The sequence below is a fragment of the Engraulis encrasicolus genome, chromosome 5 (genome assembly GCF_034702125.1).
Source record: "Engraulis encrasicolus isolate BLACKSEA-1 chromosome 5, IST_EnEncr_1.0, whole genome shotgun sequence".
Lineage (NCBI taxonomy): Eukaryota > Metazoa > Chordata > Actinopteri > Clupeiformes > Engraulidae > Engraulis > Engraulis encrasicolus.
The window spans coordinates 4,126,747-4,146,193 of NC_085861.1; the positions used below are offsets into that span (position 1 = coordinate 4,126,747).

A 19,447-nucleotide genomic window follows, 5' to 3' on the forward strand; every position below is an offset into this window, starting at 1 on the left:
ATCATAAAAAACACATAGAACACATAGGACACATGACACCAACACAGAAAAACAAACAACAGTAAAACAATAGAAGAAAAACAGTGACTTTATAGTGACTTTATTGACCTTAACATGGGCAATTTAAGATATTAAACCCCCTCTGAAACAACATAGCAGATTCTGTATAGCTTCTAACACTCGTATTTATAATACAAGGTCTGCAACGACAGGAGCATTTGTAGTACCTTCTGCTAACACTAAGGCCCTACTGTAGCGAACACTGGGATACAGAGCAATCACTGGATGGAACAGTATGCCAACTTTTATCACAGAAATATGTTCTAAATCCAGTTTAAAAAACAAAACAAAAAACAAGTTAAGACACTTTTAGGAAAGAGTTATTTTTAAGATGGTTGATATTGATATTGATAAATTGATATTTATTAGCTGATTGTAGTCAATTGTGTATTTTGAAGGTCTTTTGCTTCTATACTGTAATATGTTGTTGTATTGATGTTGTAACTTTTAATAATGGGGATCCAACATATAAACAAAATAAACAAGCGATGTGTGCATATAAACAACACATGATAAATTTAAACCGTACATACATGACAAAAACAACAGGCGAATGTGACTTTCCTCATTCTCTCAATCCCCTCATATCAGGAGCTGTGATTTCATAGGCCTAGGTATTAAAAAGCTATCGGTGGTACATTCTCTTCATCTGCTTAAAGAGTAACATCAGACAGTCCTGCATTGTACTGTACTGCAATGTACCGTAACGTAGGCTACTGTACTATACTGTACCACACTGCTGTACTGTAGGCTACTGTACTGTTACTGTACCACACTGCTGTACTGTGCTGTACTGTACTGCAATGTACGGTAACGTAGGCTACTGTACTGTACTGTACTGTACTGCTGCAATGTAACGTAACATAGGCTACTGTACTGTACTGTACTGTACTGTACTGTACTGTGCTGTAACGTAGGCTACTGTGCTGTACTGTACTGTGCTGTAACGTAGGCTACCGTGCTGTACTGTACTGTACTGTACTGCAATGTACGGTAACGTAGGCTACTGTACTGTACTGTACTGTACTGCAATGTACGGTAACGTAGGCTACTGTACTGTACTGTACTGTACTGCTGCAATGTAACGTAACATAGGCTACTGTACTGTACTGTACTGTACTGTACTGTACTGTGCTGTAACGTAGGCTACTGTGCTGTACTGTACTGTGCTGTAACGTAGGCTACCGTGCTGTACTGTACTGTACTGTACTGCAATGTATGGTAAGGTAGGCTACTGTACTGTACTGTACCACACTGCTGTACTGCAATGTACGGTAACGTAGGCTACTGTACTGTACTGTACTGTACTGCTGTACTGTGCTGCACGGTATGGTATGGTACGGTATGGTGTATGGTAACGTAGGCTACTGTACTGTACTGTACTGCAATGTACCGTAACGTAGGCTACTGTACTATACTGTACCACACTGCTGTACTGTGCTGTGGCTGTGCTGTAATGTCAAGTACTGTATATTCATAGATTATAAAGTGGATACTAAATATAAAATAAAAAATATAAGCTAAGACACACATTTTATTCATTTACATGTAATGTAAAAAAAAAACCTGACAGCCTCCAATTCAATGCTACATGCAGGCTCCTGAGTAGTTAATTTATTTGTCAGGTTTGGGGCAGATCTTGACCTCTCCTCCTCAGGCCCTCAGCTCTTGCTGTAAGCAGGAGGCTCCACGGTGGGTGGGAAGGCAGCAGGTGTCTGGAAAAGGAATACACAGGAAGGAAGCAGGTTGATCTACACTAGTATTTCTCAACGGGGGCCATACAGCCCCCCAGGGGGCATTGGGGAGGTTGAGAAGGATACAGTTGAGAGAGGGAGTATTAGTCCACTGAAATATTTAAATAGTAATGGGGGCGTTGGCAGGCTCAGGATGTGGTCGAGGGGGATGCCCAGGAGGCGTTTGTTCAAAAAAGGTTGAGAAGCACTGATCTACACCCATACATTTATTTAACAATAGATGGTGGAACGTATGTGGATATTTTTAAATTTGGATTTAAAAAAGAAAAAGAAAATCTTTTACGTATATCTGTAAACACAACATATGGATAAAAATAAAATGGAATCAATTGTGATAGGTAGGCTAGCTTACACTTAAAGGGACACTGTGCAGGAAATGGTCAAAAAAGGTACTGCAACTATGCTGCTAATTGAAACTCGGCTGCCTGTTGCCAAATTTGATCTTTACAAGAACGTTTACTAAGTAATAAACAAATATTTTCTAGTATGGTCCAAGTAGAGTCATTTTTGCAGCTAAAAATGGCTAATTTTGGAAATTCAAAATGGCGGACCATGGAGAAGATCCCCCTTTTCATGTATGAAAAGTGCAATTTTTCCAGTCATAATGAATACTTAGAATTTGATGGTGGTGGTAAGTAGTCATGAAAAAGGTAACATTAGTGAATGGCCTGCATGAATTCTGGAAATAAACAACTAAAAATCTCACACAGTGTCCCTTTAAGTGCCCTGAAAGGAACAGTCAGCCCTTTTTTTGGTTTTCACATAATTGCAGTATTTCCATAGCCTCGTGCGCCATCCTACGTACTCCCGCCAAGACACTTGGCTCCGCACTACGTCTGGTACCTGTCTAGCCTGATAAACCAGTCTGCTAGTACCTGTCCTCTGTGGAGCGATGTTGACCAGTAGGATTTTCACCGGTGTTCTGACAAACGGCCCTACATTGTCATTTTCCTACGGTAAGATGTTCTGTCAGACATGTCTGTTAAACGGTCCTACATCGCCATAGATAGACGTCAGACATGTTTGTTCAACAACTTAGAAGTTAAATCCTGATTTTTCCGAAAATGCCCTTCCTGCTTCCTGCAATCGCGTCAGATCAAACAAAGTCCAGACCATGAATATGAAATGGAAATGGTAGTATTATGGGATGGTCAGGACCAGGCTAGTATTTCCAAGTATTACTCATGAATGTGCATATGTTCTTCTTAGTGTTTTCAGTAGGCCTACTTAGATTTATTGGATCAGAATTATTAGCACAGCTTAGCATAATCACTGGAAGTAAATGGGAGCATCAAGCATCAAGGCACAAGTGATCACAGGACAGCATTAATGTAAATAGTTGTTTTGCATGAATTTTACATTCATTTTAGAGTACTTTATTAGTTCATTTGATGATGTTTTGTTTGCTCCTATAGACTTGCATTGTTATGCATAGATTTGGGATTATGCATAAACTAGGCAATGCAAACACATACAGAATATCCTATTATATTTTACCGGGACGTACAGTACATATGAGCAATTTCTTGAAATTTTGTGGATTCTGTTTTTTGTAAGGGTTTTTTTAACACTCTGTTTATGTGTAGGCCTAAACGAGAGGCAGAGACTGATGTGTTTCCAAAAATATCCATATCTGTGTAAACAGCCTCTAATGTTCCTGTTGTACCTGTGAGGTGGCCAGTGGAGTAGCAGACAGGTGGAGAGGTGGACAGGAAGGGGAGGAGCCCTGGTTGGGAAGGTACATCACCTGCGGAAAAGAATATTGCAGTTATAATATCAATCTAAAACCTATTTGCTGTGAATATCATGAGCTAATATCGTGGTGGCGTGGACGAATGGAGATGCACCTCCCTATCAAATATATTGTAAGGGACTGTTCGTAATTTACCGGGGGGGAGGGCTGGTGCGTAGGGGGGGGAGGGCCATGATGAAAAAAAATGAGGTGGAGGGGAGGGCCATGGCAAAAAAAATCGGAGTTAGGGGGAGGGCCATGGAAAAAAAACCGAATTTATTTTATTTTATTTTTATTTATTTTTTTAAACAATAATAAAACATGTTCTGAAACACATCGCTTTGCGATGCAAGGTCCCGGTGCATACTATAGCACTGAAGCGTGTATCTGTAGTCAAAAAACTATCAGGTGCAGCTACTGTAGATTGCCCGCGCTGACTCTCTTTCACTGTAGGATTGCTAGTGCTACGGAGGAACATTGAGCATCATAGAAAATGCCCGTGAGCAAATATCAAACTAGCTGATGTGAACTATATGGGCTAAACAGTTTGGGAAGTTTTGACAACGAATTGGATGGGCATTTCCAGAGGAATTTTGGAGAGGTGTTGTAGTCAACTGGTGGTCACAGCCTCTGGTAAGCCATGATTTTATTTATTGGCACCGCCGTGTGCTTACATTTGTGTTCAAAGAACTTCAAAGACCCCAACCAGACCGGAAAGAACAGTACCTAGGCCTAGACATTTGGCCTAGACGTACTTTGGTAGAACGGTGCAGTGACGCGAGTTTGTTTGTTTAGCTTGTGGTGTCAAGGTAGTAATAAAAGTGGTATTAAGGGCGATGTGTTGGCCATGCATCATAAGGTCTTGAAACCATTGGAGGAGCTAAACTTGTTGTGAAGAGAAGTCTCATCACTTTGGTGAACAAAAACGGACCAACTAAGCAAGGAATTATGTACATTTAAAGCGTGACGGGAGAAGGGAATGTCACCAAAGTTGTGCATCGTGTCAGGTAAGAAGTGACTTTTGTTTCTTGCTGTGGAGATTGGATTCGTAGAAGCGTGTATTGGTATGCTAGGTCTTGCCTGTTGCTGGTGAAGTAGTCTAGCTTAGCCTCGGAGTTGGCTATGGGGTGAATCTGAAGGAGAGCACAGCCGATGGTGTGTCTGGCTATCATCACAGTTGTCAAAGTTGAATTGCCGCGGTGTGTAATGGCTGTGCTATTGTTGGATGTTTTGGAATGTTGTACTGGTTCTGTTTTGGCAATTTGTTCCTTTTGCCTCTTGCTGCTGATTTGACCACCATAGCACCGCCACCACCTATTAATGCGTCTTAATGGCCTACGTTAAATGCAAACTATTGGCTTTCTCACTCTCCCTGTATCAATAGCCAGCAATGGCTCGAGCTGCTTTGGCGCTTAGCCTACTTCTTGCTCCGATCACATCCCGAACTCTTTGGCCGTCAGAGTGTAGAGCTATGCCTGTGTGTGTGCGTGCGTGCTTTTATGCGCGGTCTGGGAGACCGAGATGCACCTGATCCACAGTCGCAATTGCAAGAAAATCTAAATTATTTGAAAGCCCGGTCACCTCTCACGAGTGCATCGCATAGCCTAGTCAAAGCATTTCTTCTAATTTCACACATTGCACACTGCCCATGCTGAAGAGACAAACTGTCAAGGCAGCGCGATTTGCTCTTGAGCCCTCACCTCCACATCAGGTGCGCGTTTCACTTCCGCAAGAAGAACATTAATAGTGTCAAAGTGAGATGTTAAAGAAAAAAAAGTTAAATCTAGCCATCCTTGTTTAGGCTACATAAAACATGAGGAAGTTATTCAGATGTGATTCGCCATTCCTCACCCTAAAATTGATTAGAACGCAGGAAATAGCATCTAAAAAACAGATTTTTTTTTCACAGCACCCCCTGGTCAAAACCAGTTCCTGCGTCCCTGGCTTCGCTACTGTGCTGAACATGTAAAACGTACCTTGTGAAAGGCGCTGCTTGTCGAGCAGGGAAATATTGAAGCTACGGTGGGGAAACTCTCTCCACTTTGTAGTTTACAGTAGTAACAACTCGGACATTGGTATTGAAATGGAAGTTTTTATTATCATTATTATTATTATTATTATTATTATTTTCACTTAACACGTAAAAAAAATAGTGAAGGCAATTTGTCTTGGTGACAGTGGAGTTAAAAGGCATCCCATGCAGCCGCAGAGGTAGATTCTTGCGGCTTCTCATAGGTATCCACTGATATCGATAGCACAACCGCCCTTGATGTAGGCTACTCTGACTGTTCTCATGATGGTTGTTCATCTACCAATTTGAAATATATATATTTTTTATCTGTAGGGGGAGGGCCATGGGAAAACAAAATTGAAGTGGGGGGAGGGCCATGGGGAAAAAAATTGAGGTGGAGGGGGGGGGCCATGATTTTTTTTTTGACCGGACTTCCAGCGCACCAGCCCTCCCCCCCCGGTAAATAACGTACAGTCCCTAAGATCTTTCCCTTTTGATGCGCTGATGACCTGTGATATTCATCAGCTGTTTTCAAATCATGTAAGCCATCATCTGCTGTCTCAATGTAAATGGGTAGTGAAATGATATGAAAAAAGAAAGGAAATACGCCCTACGCGCTCCTAATTTGACAATCCGGTGCAACCAGAGCAGTGTGCACACTATTTGCATTTATGTAAGTAGATTGACACATCAATTTCCCTCTGGGAATCAATAAAGTTTATCTACTCTAAATCCCCATGGTATCAGGGTGGTAGCCAGGCCGTGCCCTCCTAGTGAAGTACTTTCTGAGTTCCCGCAAATACGGTGACTCCTCCCATTTTGTTGGGAAGCAAACAAACATTAGCAAACCAAGGGAGGCCATTTAGGAAATGCCGTTTGGGAAATATTCATTGTTATGCTCTTGGTCAGACCAAGTCTCGAAGAGATTTGAAAATCGATGATAATCAGGCTATCAGGGTGGTACCCTGCGTGGCAGCCACTGCCGCCACGGGTGTGTGTATGGGTGAATGTCAGGCATACATTGTAAATCACTTTGAGTGCCAGAAGGAGTGGACAGGCACTTTTAAGGTAGTCCAGTTACCATTTATACACATGTTAATTTCTCAAATGAACTTCCCCAAAGCCTTACATGATCCCTAATGAATTGAAACGGAAACAGAAATTATCCACTTCCTTAAAATTAACCACAGTTTGACTGTGGCACGTCTTGATCAGATGCAACCAGATTATTTCACTTTTTGACAACTGACTTTTATTATTTGTTGGTTCAGTCTTTACCTGTGGGTTCAGTGAAGCAGCAGTCTGATGGGCGGCTGGAATAGAGGAGTACGCCTGGCTTGGTATGTATCTCACCAGCTACAAAACCAAATACAAACAGGTAATAATAATAACACTGCATGTGACAGATGTGGCGAGTAGGGGGTGCTATTGGACTGCTTTGGTTTACAGTAACACTCACTCACCTGAGTATCGGTGCAACAGGAGGTGGCTTTGCAGGCGAAGGCTGACACACAAATGGAGACAATGAACTGCAGCACAGACAACACCAGCATCACCCCAGCAATACCCTGTACTGCTCTGTGGTGACGAAGGAAACACAACTACATTACAACTTTTTTTTTTTTGGAGATTTTTTTTGGTCTATTAAAACTTTATTGATGATAGGACAGTGTGAGAGGTGGACAGGAAGCAAATGGGGAGAGAGATGGGGAGGGGTTGGCAAAGGAACCAGGGTCGAACCCGGGTCGGCTGCATGGCAGATGAGTACCCTACCGGTTGGCCAAGGCAGGGCCTACATTACAATTGTAACAGCTGTGGTGCACATGTGACAAGAGGAATCTTAAATAGCATGTAACTGTAGCCTACTTTACTCAATAACTTTTAGCTGGTTAGACTTTATACTTTGACTTCACTATGTTTCAAGCAAAACACATTACTTTTCACAGCGTTACATTGACAGAATCCTTCCCTTTTTATTTTTACATCAATTCTCAAATACATGTAAGATATTGAAAGGTCAGAGTGCAACGACGGTAACAGACTATGACAGACCAATCAGTGCTCATGGCGCAATTAGCTGCGGTTCAATACTTCCTGTTGTGAATGGTAGTTTGTGTGTGTGGTTGAGTGTGATATGACAAATGCAGTAGCCGATTGTTTTGTCTCCAAAGTGATAACCACAGGCTATCCTCCTGACTACCAGGGGAAAAAAAGTTCACAATTCTTTGTTTTTTTTTAAATTCCCCAATTGTTTGAAGGCATCAAATGAGATTGGCAACATTTTTTTCAAAATTGTATTATTTATTTTAAAGATTTTATGTGTCCATTACAGTGGACATTGGAAGGCCATATTGAAGTTTCAATCTTGTAAACAAACGTGTTGGCTGCATAAAAGCACAAAGACCATTTAGAAATGTTTTGTTGTTTCCGTCGATATTGCGTGTATTCGGCCACGCATGTTATTTTTTTGTGCATTCTTAACAACAACAGCATTAGTTATGAAATTATGAAATTAGTTATGAAGTGCGTCCTATGATGCAGTGCGTCTTGTGTGTGAAAAAAGTCACGGTCCTTGGTGGTGTGTCTTTTAACCCAGTACGTCTTTTGGTCCCGAAAATACGGTAAATAAATCATATTTGTATTACATTCACTTTACTCTCATATTCTTTTTTGTTAGGCTTTTCCGAATACCATCATATGTGCCACATTAGTATAGATGTTTACCGTTAGTTGAAATACTTGAAAAAAGTAAAAGTGTTCCAAACTGCCTGAAAGCCTCTGAGAGGCCCTAGACTCCAGAGGGTTAACTGAAGGAGAGGTGTAAAATAAGCTTTTTTAAAAAGAAAGAAAAAAAAAGGGACAGTATCATAAGGTAATTTTACTTGCATAGCACATTAAAACACATATGCAATTCAATGTGCTTTGCAAAAAAGTAAGACAATTGTACAATTTTGGTATAAGCAGACAGAAATGCACAATTTTAATGCACCATGATGAGTGCCTGGTTTCTTTCACAGTCGTTGTCATAGTAGCCGTGCCTATAGTCACTGGAATACCTGTAGCAGCCATAGATGCCGCCGATGAAAACGAAATCAAAACTGTGCAGAATGATGGCAATCCCTGCGGTGATCGTGCTGAAGATGTTCATCCCCAGTGATGCTCTGACCTGCGTGAACACATGACCTTTATTATGAAACAGAGTTAATGGCATTTCAATTATACAATGAGGACCGCCTCACGCAGTATGAACACTGTACAGTATAGAAGTGAAGAGATGACATCAGGGGTGCGTTTCCCCAATGTTAGCATTGAACTACACATGTACTTTGTAGTTATCTACTTACTTCAAGGCGAAATCCGTGCATTTCTCGAAACCTTACTATTCCCACAGTAAGCCCAAAGTAGTGTGGCTACTTTCCTGAGTCCACACCGCTACTTACTTTCTTGGCATTGCAGTGCGTGACCAAAGAAGCAACAAGAGATAAGCATGATTGCCGAGTCATGATTCAGCTGTTTCCTCCTAAATTCAGTGCGTGAAGTAGAAAGCAATAGTGTACAACCACCACCAGCACATTTGATTGGATGTCACGACACCGTGACTCCGCTGTTTCCTCCACAACACACCTTGTAATTTCTTTGTGAAAAAACATGGCCGTGGCATTACAATCTGACACCGTCCGCACCAATAATGCAGTATTATCTGCATGCCGATTGGATTTCGTTTCATTCCGAGGTGTAATTTGTAAAATATTTGGACAATAAAGTTGTGGTTACTCCCAGAAAATCATCTGTTGAAGTGTGATATCCCAAATAAATTTTGACTCGTATTTCATTACATAGCCTAGTGGTATTCACGCTTGCATCCCAATGGGAAAACAGAAGCCACGCAGGTTCGAATCCACATGATAATAGATAATTCATGTTGTGCATTACCAACACACACGTGCAGCCAAGGGAAAATGTGTTACACTGTAGGGTCCAAAACACGATTTCACGAGATGTTGTCAACATGCTGCACACTGGTTTCGAACCCGCGTGGCTCGCGTCTTCCCATTGATAGGCAAGCGTAAATACCCCTAGGCTATGAAATGAAATTCGCGCTAAAAAAATTTAAGTACTTGACACGTAAGCCAGTGCATTTCCGGGAGTAACCAATACTTTCTAATCTAAATATTTCACAAATTACACATCGAAATGAGACGCAATTCAATCGGTATACAGCTAAAAGTATATTATTAGTGTGGGATTCATCAGATTCCAAGGATATGACGGTTTTTTTTCACGAACAAATGACATGACGTGAATTTGTGTTCTGAACACTCTCGCAGCTGTATCATCACTTTGTGTGCATGTCGATTGATTTTCATCGCTTTTGCACCACAGGATTAAAAGATATTGACACATTTGTGGTCAAATATGTACTACAAGTTTAGCTAATGGGTGGAGTCACACTCTGAAGTAGACTAGCGCTGTGTGTTACTTGGGGTGGCTGAGGTGATGTCTGGACTCAATGGATCTACTCCAGCTGTACTTCAACTTCACTGTCGAGATACGGATAGGAGGCGCCTCACTTTCAAAGTCACCACTACTTCAGAGTGCACATTACTCCAAGCAGTAGTTACTTCGTGTGCTAACGTTCGAGACACAGGAGTTAGCAACTTTTATAGTATCTACTCTGCAAAGTTGCTAACCGACTAGCTACTTCGCCTTTGAGAAATCTACCCCAGATCAGCCACAGTAGTATGAAGTCATTATCATGTTAATTGCCAAAGACCACCAATAGTTTATTGATTATATTTAAAATGTATTTTAATGTACAATTAAAACGAATAAAAAATATGAAACAGTAAACATACTGTATGTATAGAGGCTTCAGTAACACTTTGTAATAGTGTCTGCTTGTAAAGACTTAACTAATGATAAACAAAACATTAACACATTTGTTTTATTATTAACTAAATTCCATTCATGCTGTATAAAATATCTACAAGTAATATGTTCAAGATTCTACTAACCTTATAACAGAGTATTTGTATTCATTTACAAATACTTTGTAAATGTTTGATAAAGATAAACATAACATTTCTCAGTCCTTTAAAAAAATAATATAATGTTTTGTTCCTCCTTTGTTCATTATCTTCTAAGTGTTATTAATGCTTTATAAACATATAAAGGGTTCTCGAAACTTCTATTGTACACATATAATATTATTAGAAATTGAAATAGTAGGGTTAGACCGTCTTCTATACTCACCAAGCACAAATTCGGGGACTTACTGGCTCCTACAGTAAGTCCACCTGCGACCATGTACTGAAATGAAAAACAGAACATCATTTTAATTTATTATCAAAACTGAACAGAATGAATAGACACACTATAGAAATAGAAACCGTATTCTTTCTATCTGGAGATTTTAAAACAGGGCATATAGATGGCATATACCATAGGCCTTTGTGATATAAATTTGGCAATAAAGGGAATAGGTAAGATCACACTCTTCTTTTTCTTTTTTCTTTTTCTTTTTATTTATCCATTGCTGGGTCAGACGTTTCGGCTGCAAGAGCCTTCATCAGTGTTGCCTTGCAATGTGTGAAGAAAACGAAAAAGAAAAAGAAAGATGAGAGAGAGAGAGAGAGAGAGAGAGAGAGAGAGAGAGAGAGAGAGAGAGAGAGAGAGAGAGAGAGAGAGAGAGAGAGAGAGAGAGGTCACCTGGTCATACACACAACACATAACAGGAAGACAGGACAAATACATAATAAATAAGAGCTAAGAAATAAATAAAAAAATAAAATAAAATAAAATAAAAACAGTCCATCATAAAAACACACAAAGAATCTCAACAACATTATAAAACATTAAAAAGTCACTCAGCAGCTGTTGTCAAAAATTCTGATAGCTGCAGGAATAAAAGATCTTCTAAACCTTTCGGTGGAGCATCTCGGTAGGAGGAGTGAGTGTGATCTATTCCCTTTGTTACTTGATGACTTCAGAGACGCACCAACTAGGCTGAAGAGCGCGGTGTGTGGGAGATAACTTTGTGATATAAATTACTCCAAAGGTTTTTTGGTTATATCTGCATACCTAGATACAGTACCTTGAACTGGTATGGTGAAGGCCTAATTGGCATAACACCAATATATTGTATATGTATGTATATATCGTATATCGCAGGGTCGGTTCTAGTCAGTTTGATGCAGGTTGCACACTTACTACTAGACCTACTACTACTACTACTACTACTACTACGTACTACTACTACTACTACTACTATTACTACTACTAATAGTACTACGTACTACTACCAAATATTCTTTTAATTCTAATCCTTGACTGCCTCTCTGCTACTACTACAATTTAAGAATTGGCATCTGTAAGAATAGCATTGTACATTTTATCGAGCACATTTTATTCATTACCTACATGTACCGATTGCCCATGAATAATCATTTTCAATGTTAAGTTGAATGTTTTATTTTGTTTGGTGTTCTAATTTTGTGGGACTTTTGTACAGGTTGTTTGATGCCCACAAGACATTTGGCGCCATACCGCCTTGTCTGCCTATGCCTATCACCAACCCTGGTCTATTGTCTACATATGCTACACAAAATACATTATAGGCCATATATTGCCTAGCCTGGCGACGCCATCCTATGTACTCCACCCAAAGATTTTGGTTCCGCACCTAGTCTGGCAAAACCCTCCTAGCTCGGTTCGCTCACTGTTTAGCCAATCAGCAAACAGTTGAGAGGGGTGACGCAGAACTCACCCACGAAGTCCGTTACTGATCGGTTAAGGTAACACTATTCAGTTCAGTTCAGTTTGGTTTATTTCATAGGGACAGATACACATTATGTAGGCTATGCAAGCCCAACAGAATAGCATCATAGCATTTATAGCCTTGGGTAATTTCCAATGCCCGTCCCTATATTCACACTACATTCACAGTGACTCGATGACTCCCCCCTACATAAACAGTTCTCTGATCAGATACGTAGGTTAGGTGATGAGGCGGTCGTGACGAATGGCGACGAGTGGCGAGTGCGCTGCATTTGATGTCATGGCGATTCTATGGCGGCGGGAGTTACGTTCATCATGTTAGTGTTTAGCTTACGCAGGCTATTTGAGCAGTGAATGGCTGCCAGACGGTGGAATCGTAAAATAGGCTATAAATAGATCTAGCGACCGCATATAGATACTACAGTGTTGATTTATCCTTCGATTCTCAATATCTACATACATAAGTGTCAGAATAAAGAGCATTTTAAGGTAGTAACTTGGGTGGCAGCCATGTTTGTTTCCCTGTTGAGAGGGAGGTGGTGCACAGCATTTTGGGTATAAGGGCCTGGGCCTCTACACATTGGCTCCGACAGCACTGCGGAGCACTTTCGCTTCCGACTCAATTCTGACCCCCAAACCCAATTTCACACGAACATAGCATGGATAATCAATGGGCGACTCCGACAAAATAGAACTTGCCTCTAATCGCTTACCGACATCCACGAATGTCCGTGGACGTCGGCGCCGGTGTGCGGGGTTGTATTGACAACAATGGAATCGAACTTTGGGGGAGCAGTGCTCCACACTTTGGCGGAGCCGATGTTTGAAGGCCCTTAGACGGCACCAAGTCAGCATCTGATGTTGCCCTCAACATATCCCTGCTATGCCCACAAATGCAACGAACTGCCAAGGGAGGAAATATAGCAATTTTTCATTTGGAATTACACTTGATGACTCAATGTCCAGTTAGCTCACTGGAAGGACCTTTCCTGATTCAAATGCAGCCTATATTGTAACAGCCATGCTAATAAAGTATTCGGCAATGAATTTAAATGGCAGAGTAACATCAGACCATCCCGAAGTCAACAGTCGGCTTTCGACCAGGTTATATATCGCCCAACCCTAGCTTGAAGTGTAAAGACAGAAAGGCATGTTGAATAAAACTCACAATGATTGCTCCCCAGAACATGACACCAGAGAAGATGGAAATAGTCATGGCATAACATGCATTCACAACTCCAAACAGCAGTACAACCACACCGATCATTATTTGAACCGTCTGAAATAAAAGCAAACAGAGGGCCATGTTAACATTTAATTATTATCTCAGAAAGGTTGACATAGTGTGATCCTGGTTCACTCTGGAATGACTAGACTGGTTACTGTGTTGTACATACCCCCAGGGCCATTGGTTTTCCAATGAGGAATTTATGATGGTCGACGGTTGGTGCAGTTCCACTAGTTGGCTGCTGTGCATGTTGTGGGTACGTATGAGTCACAACAGTAAATCCCCCAGCAGGAGCAACTACGGCGGCCATTGCAGAATACGTAGCTGGAAAGTGACACAAAAGCAGATGGAAAATGTGAATAGCCTGCTCTAAAATGGCCGCTTTGCAATGGCAAGTTTCCCATGTTGACACATCTTACATTCAGTGTAGGATAATTACCATATCATAGGACGATGTAATATTATGAACACCATGTCAATTCCGTCCTTTTCCTCTCATGATGAAAAGAATTTCAGAATGACAGTCTATTGTTTGATTGTATTAACAACCTGTAAATACTGTTTATGTTATATCATGGCATGAACATTTTGTACCATTCTCATCAACGACACATCCTCCTTGCCACTAACACTGCAAAAACACACACTTCTGTTAGAAATCATAGCCTAGAAGATTATTATATCATAGCCTAGAAGATTATTTAAATAATATATATATATATATATATTCTTTATAGACAGCAAACACGGCACGGTACGACACGGTAATTCTACAAAAATCATGCAAATTGCAGTGCTGGAAACAAAAATACAATTTGTTACATAGAAGATTATTTAAATATATATATTGGGCAATTAAGTCCCAAAGTAATTTAGATGTAGCTTCTTTAGTATGGAAAATATTATTTATATGATATGTGAGTGGTGGTTGTCCCCACTATAGAATTTGATTTTTTTTTTTTTTTTTTTGCAAAACAAATGCTGTCCCAGATTTTCACGTCATCACTGAAACCTTTTACACTTATGCTCATAATATGAGTTGATTTGCCATGTCCATTTGAAGTATACAGTAAATGCAGGCGCAAGTTTGAAAATCATCAGTTATCCTTTAAGAAGATCACTACCGATCACAGATTTAATCCAATAATATAGTGTCTCTATATTCTGAAAGCATTTTTTTTGTTTTTTAAATTAAATAAATATTTCAACGAATATGTCATTGAATCTGGAATGTGCATCGGCACCTTTAAAGTATTTTCAAATGATTGTTACCAAGACACCAGTGTTAAAAAACCCCAAACATACATTTAGTAGATCAACGACAATAAAAATCAGAGTATTGTATATTTTTCTAATGTCACAGTGTTTCGGTAGTGACAAATTTAGGGAGAGAGACAATAGTTTGCAAAGAAAATGCAAAGAAATGATAGGGAATTTTAAATGACCAATAAGTGGAATAGCATTCCCAAGATGAAATGAACCACCATTTGCAAGGGTGAATTTGCACAAAGTGTATCAAATCACCCACATTTTTGGACCACAAACATTATTGGGCTATGGGTTAAACTCATTGACACAGACTGGTTACATGTTTCTGTCAACGGGTGTTGGCCCCCAGTATTGGTCAATATAATTTGAAGATGTTCTAGTCTTACAGGAACTTTCATGAAGAAGAAAATGCAGAGGACTATATGAAGTAATGATTACATGCCAGATGTGTCATTACATAATATAGGCTAGGCCTTTTGTGGCACCTCTGGAAAACAATGAGCTCTAATTACAATCAAGAGGACAAACTGCTCTAACTTACCTTGTGACAGTTGTTCACCACCAAGTCAGAATGAACTGTTTTGTCGTGCCTTGCTACTAATGTACAGATCCAGTTCCACACGTATGAGATTTCAGTGTGCCCGTGTGGCGGGCACATATCTATAGGGTAGTAAATGTCAGACTGTGTTTCCTGTCCACTTCATGGAAAATATGTCAATGTGGTTACTGAGGTGACATATACACGCTGGTTTCAGTAAAACTCATGCAAGTTGCAAAAGGTATACAAAGTGGTCTGAGGGTGTAGTGCAGATATGAGCATATCATACCATACCATCATGCCAGTACCATTTATTATTAAAATCTTGGTATGTGAAAAAGCTAGAACACTAAAAGAATGACACTTTTGAACATTTTCAGGAATACTTATACGATTTACACTTTTTTGTTGTAAATGGCATGCCTGTAGTGAGAAGTGAATCCTTTAACTGTAGACCACAGTGGAAAAACACTCCTGAACTGGGCTGAGCTGGGACACAAATTCAGGCCGGGCGTTTTCAGCCAAGACCGGTCCGCCAGGCATTGAGAGAGACAATGAAGTCTGTTGCAAGATTTTAAGTCATCTATTGTGAACTATTTTTAACAGCCCTCTTAAGCGTTATACATTTGTTGTTACCAGAATGGCAATGACCAAGTCTTGGTGCATTACTAAAGGCCCTGTGTCATGTCATAGTGGTGTAGCACTATGGTAGTTATCCTTTCAATGACTACACAGTAAATGTTGCGGTGTTAATTCAAAACTTATAGAGTTCATTTAAGTCCAAATGATGTTAAATCAACTCTCTAAGTGTTAAATGAGCACTGCTGAATTTATTGACTATTACAGCGTGCCACTGGAGGTACGGCGTGCATTAAGGGGCTACATCTGACTCAGAGAGGTCTGCTGTTGCGGAATAAGGACTGATGCCACTACATTGAGGGAGGAGCAGGCCAAAATCATCACCAGTCCACTGGGGACTGATGCCACTACATTGAGGGGAGGAGCAGGCCAAAATCATCACCAGTCCACTGGGGACTGATACCACTACATTGAGGGAGGAGCAGGCCAAAATCATCACCAGTCCACTGGGGACTGATGCCACTACATTGAGGGGAGGAGCAGGCCAAAATCATCACCAGTCCACTGGGGACTGATGCCACTACATTGAGGGGAGGAGCAGGCCAAAATCATCACCAGTCCACTAGTCAACTGCCCTGTACGCCTTCTGGCCAGTGCAGCCAAGCTTGTGGCAGAGAGGCCTAGTGCCACACACACACGCACGCACGCGCACACACACACACACACACACAGCCACACATGCACACGCACACACACACGGCTACATAAAATATGTGCTCAGTTGCTTTGTTGCAATCTCTTTCATCTGTGAAAACCTGTTAGGCCAAACCTGTTTCACCTCAGTAATGCAGTGAAGCAATGTGTGCATGTAGTCAATATGATGCATGGAAACAGTATGTATATGAGAGGACAACAACAACAGCCCAATGTGCTTCAGTTAGTTAGCATTCTTGTTAGTCTTTCCTCATTCTCTCAATCACCTGTTATCAGGAGCTGTTAAAAGGTAGAGATGCACTGGATTCAGGATCTGGTTCCGGATCCGGCAGGATAATAGGGTTTCTCACAGGGTCCACGTCCGGCAGGATCTTAAGCAGTGGATCCGGTATCCGGTAGGATCCTAAAAATAAGGATCTGGTGCATCTCTAGTTTTTACGTTGCCTGATGGAGTAGTAGAGGTAGTGTTGCCACATGTCCAGGTTTTTCCTGGATTGTCCCGGTTTTTATGGTCTGTCCGGGTAAATTCCTGGACTGTCCCGATTTTTTATGATGCACAGCTTCATATTAACCCATTGAAATAAACACATATCATTAATGATTCGTGCTCGCGCATCAATGTGTCCAGATTCATTACCACTGAAATGTGGCAACCGTAAGTAGAGGTTAAATGCGGGGTACCACAAGGAAGTTGTTTGGGCCCGTTAATGTTCTCCATCTTCACCAATGACCTTCCATTTACTATAAAAGATGACAATGTTGTAATGTATGCAGATGGCACAACAGTGTATGACATCTGCCAAATACACATCAGCTCTCACAGAGGCATTAACACTCAGCTCTATCAAATTTTGATAGATCTGAAATGTCAAATCTGAATGTCAAATGTATGGCCAATATCCAAGGGCGTAGGTTTCGTCTGAGCTTTGGTAGGGACAACTTCACCCCCCACCGTCTAATGTCCCATCACTCTGTTGCAAGCGGCAACATGGGTCGTTAAGGGCCGTACACACACGTCGCTGCTATTTACTCGCTACTTGCTCACTCGCCTACTTGCCACTCGCTCTGTGTGATTTTGTTTACTGGTTGTCATGGTTCCCGCTGTCCGCGCCAATAACGTCCGTACGAAACAAAATGTAGGCCTACGCTGTTTTACGTTGATCGTGTGCTGTGCACAACCATGCATATGAGCCTTTGATGGTGTACACTGTATTGGATGTATTTTCCTCAACACTTCAAAGTGTGATGGCGTGCAGAAGTTGGGTGGTCAGAACACCACAGGGGCAACGTCACCTGTCAATAATCTGTATCCTGCATTCCAATTGGTTACTCGCTTAACTCGCGTCGCTCGAAGATAAAATAAGTTTATCTCGGAACCCGCCCACATCGCATCGCTTGTACTCTCCTCGCCTACTCGCCAGCGAGACTCGCTGGAACACGTAGACATTCCATTGACTTCATCCGCTGAGCGAGTAACTAGCAGCGACGTGTGTGTACGGCCCTTTATTCGTCATAGCTCCGAATAAATAGTGATTATCTCTCATGTCATAAAGAACAACCAGTTTAAAATGTTTTTTAAATTAATGCTACCACTTTGTAATTAGCTATATTGAAATATAAACTAATCAATGTAGATTTTCGATAGGCCTACATTAAAATAATATGACAAAAATTGGTAGGGACAATTTTATATCCCTAAAATATTGGTAGGGACATGTCACAACAAAAAACAAAAAAATTGCCGCATCGATCCTGGAACTTGCCGCATTGATCCTGGATCGTCCATCTCCCGCATTGGATTGGATCGCCGAATCGATCATTGTTGACACCACTAATGATTATACTAGCCCACAGAGACCCACAAATAAAATGACAACATCCACATGAACTTATTCCAACCTCATTTAAGTCACCAATAGTTGGTAGATCATTTATACAACGATGTTAGATGACAGATTGGACGAATACGTCTGCCACAACCTGCAACCCTGGCTTGAAATACACACAGAAATACAGTATGTTGAAATATTAATAGGCTAATGTTGATATAATAATAATAATAATAATGTGCATGATGATGCTATGTGGTGGTGTGATTAGGCAGCGGTGTGATTACTGTGAGGCTTTCACCTTGCTTGTTATAACATATTCATTCAATGTAATTAGAAAGCATAGATTCGCAATGCTAAGGCAGTTAACTCATCACTACAGCATAAACATTGTAGGTTATCAAGGTCTAAATATCAGTGTAGGCATTAAAAAGCTAGCGGTGGTACAAGTATATTCTCTACATCTGTTTAAAGAGTACAATAGCAAATAGGGTTCATATGCATTGTACTGTACTACTATACTCTATTATACCACGGCAGTCTGAAATCTCCCATTGTGACGCGCTAAATTGGGTGTTGATTAACTGTCTATAGATGCTCACCTGAAGTAGTCCCACTATTAGGTCATTTTTCTGACCGCATAACCCCAGTGTATCAATGCGCCAAGGCACGCACGTTCATAAATTACACACAAAAAAGTGGCAAGCATGACTCCCTGAAATGACACATGTCGCATCGCGCGTCTGGAAACACCAAATCTTAGTAGGCCTAAAAAAATTTCAAACATGTTTATTTCTCCCAGCTGACCATCACTCTGTCAACTTTGTGATAGAGAGAGAGAGAGAGAGAGAGAGAGAGAGAGAGAGAGAGATTCCCTGCGCAAAGGGACGCCCGTTTCACGTGGGCGTTTCTTCCCCACGAGGAGATGTTTCCTGTGGTTGTAGCGTTTATCAGTT

General features: G+C 40.9%; 1 protein-coding gene and 1 long non-coding RNA gene across 2 annotated transcripts in view; both read right to left on the reverse strand.

The window, feature by feature from the left end:
* The window catches only part of LOC134448762 (membrane-spanning 4-domains subfamily A member 4A-like), a 41,966-nt gene extending 28,094 nt beyond the window's left edge, over positions 1–13,872 (reverse strand). The window contains exons 1-5 of the mRNA XM_063198419.1: positions 13,732–13,872; positions 13,503–13,613; positions 10,811–10,867; positions 8,614–8,723; positions 7,021–7,135 (exon numbers count right to left, since the gene is read on the reverse strand). Of these exons, the coding sequence (XP_063054489.1) occupies positions 7,021–7,135; positions 8,614–8,723; positions 10,811–10,867; positions 13,503–13,613; positions 13,732–13,872 (534 nt within the window). The remainder of the gene's footprint in view (positions 1–7,020; positions 7,136–8,613; positions 8,724–10,810; positions 10,868–13,502; positions 13,614–13,731) is intronic.
* LOC134448854 (uncharacterized) lies at positions 1,696–6,898 on the reverse strand. Its single transcript, XR_010034853.1, has 3 exons — positions 6,836–6,898; positions 3,481–3,561; positions 1,696–1,775 (listed from the first exon to the last, which is right to left on the reverse strand). It is a non-coding gene; the product is annotated as an uncharacterized LOC134448854 (long non-coding RNA).
* Positions 13,873–19,447: the final 5,575 nt, after the last annotated feature.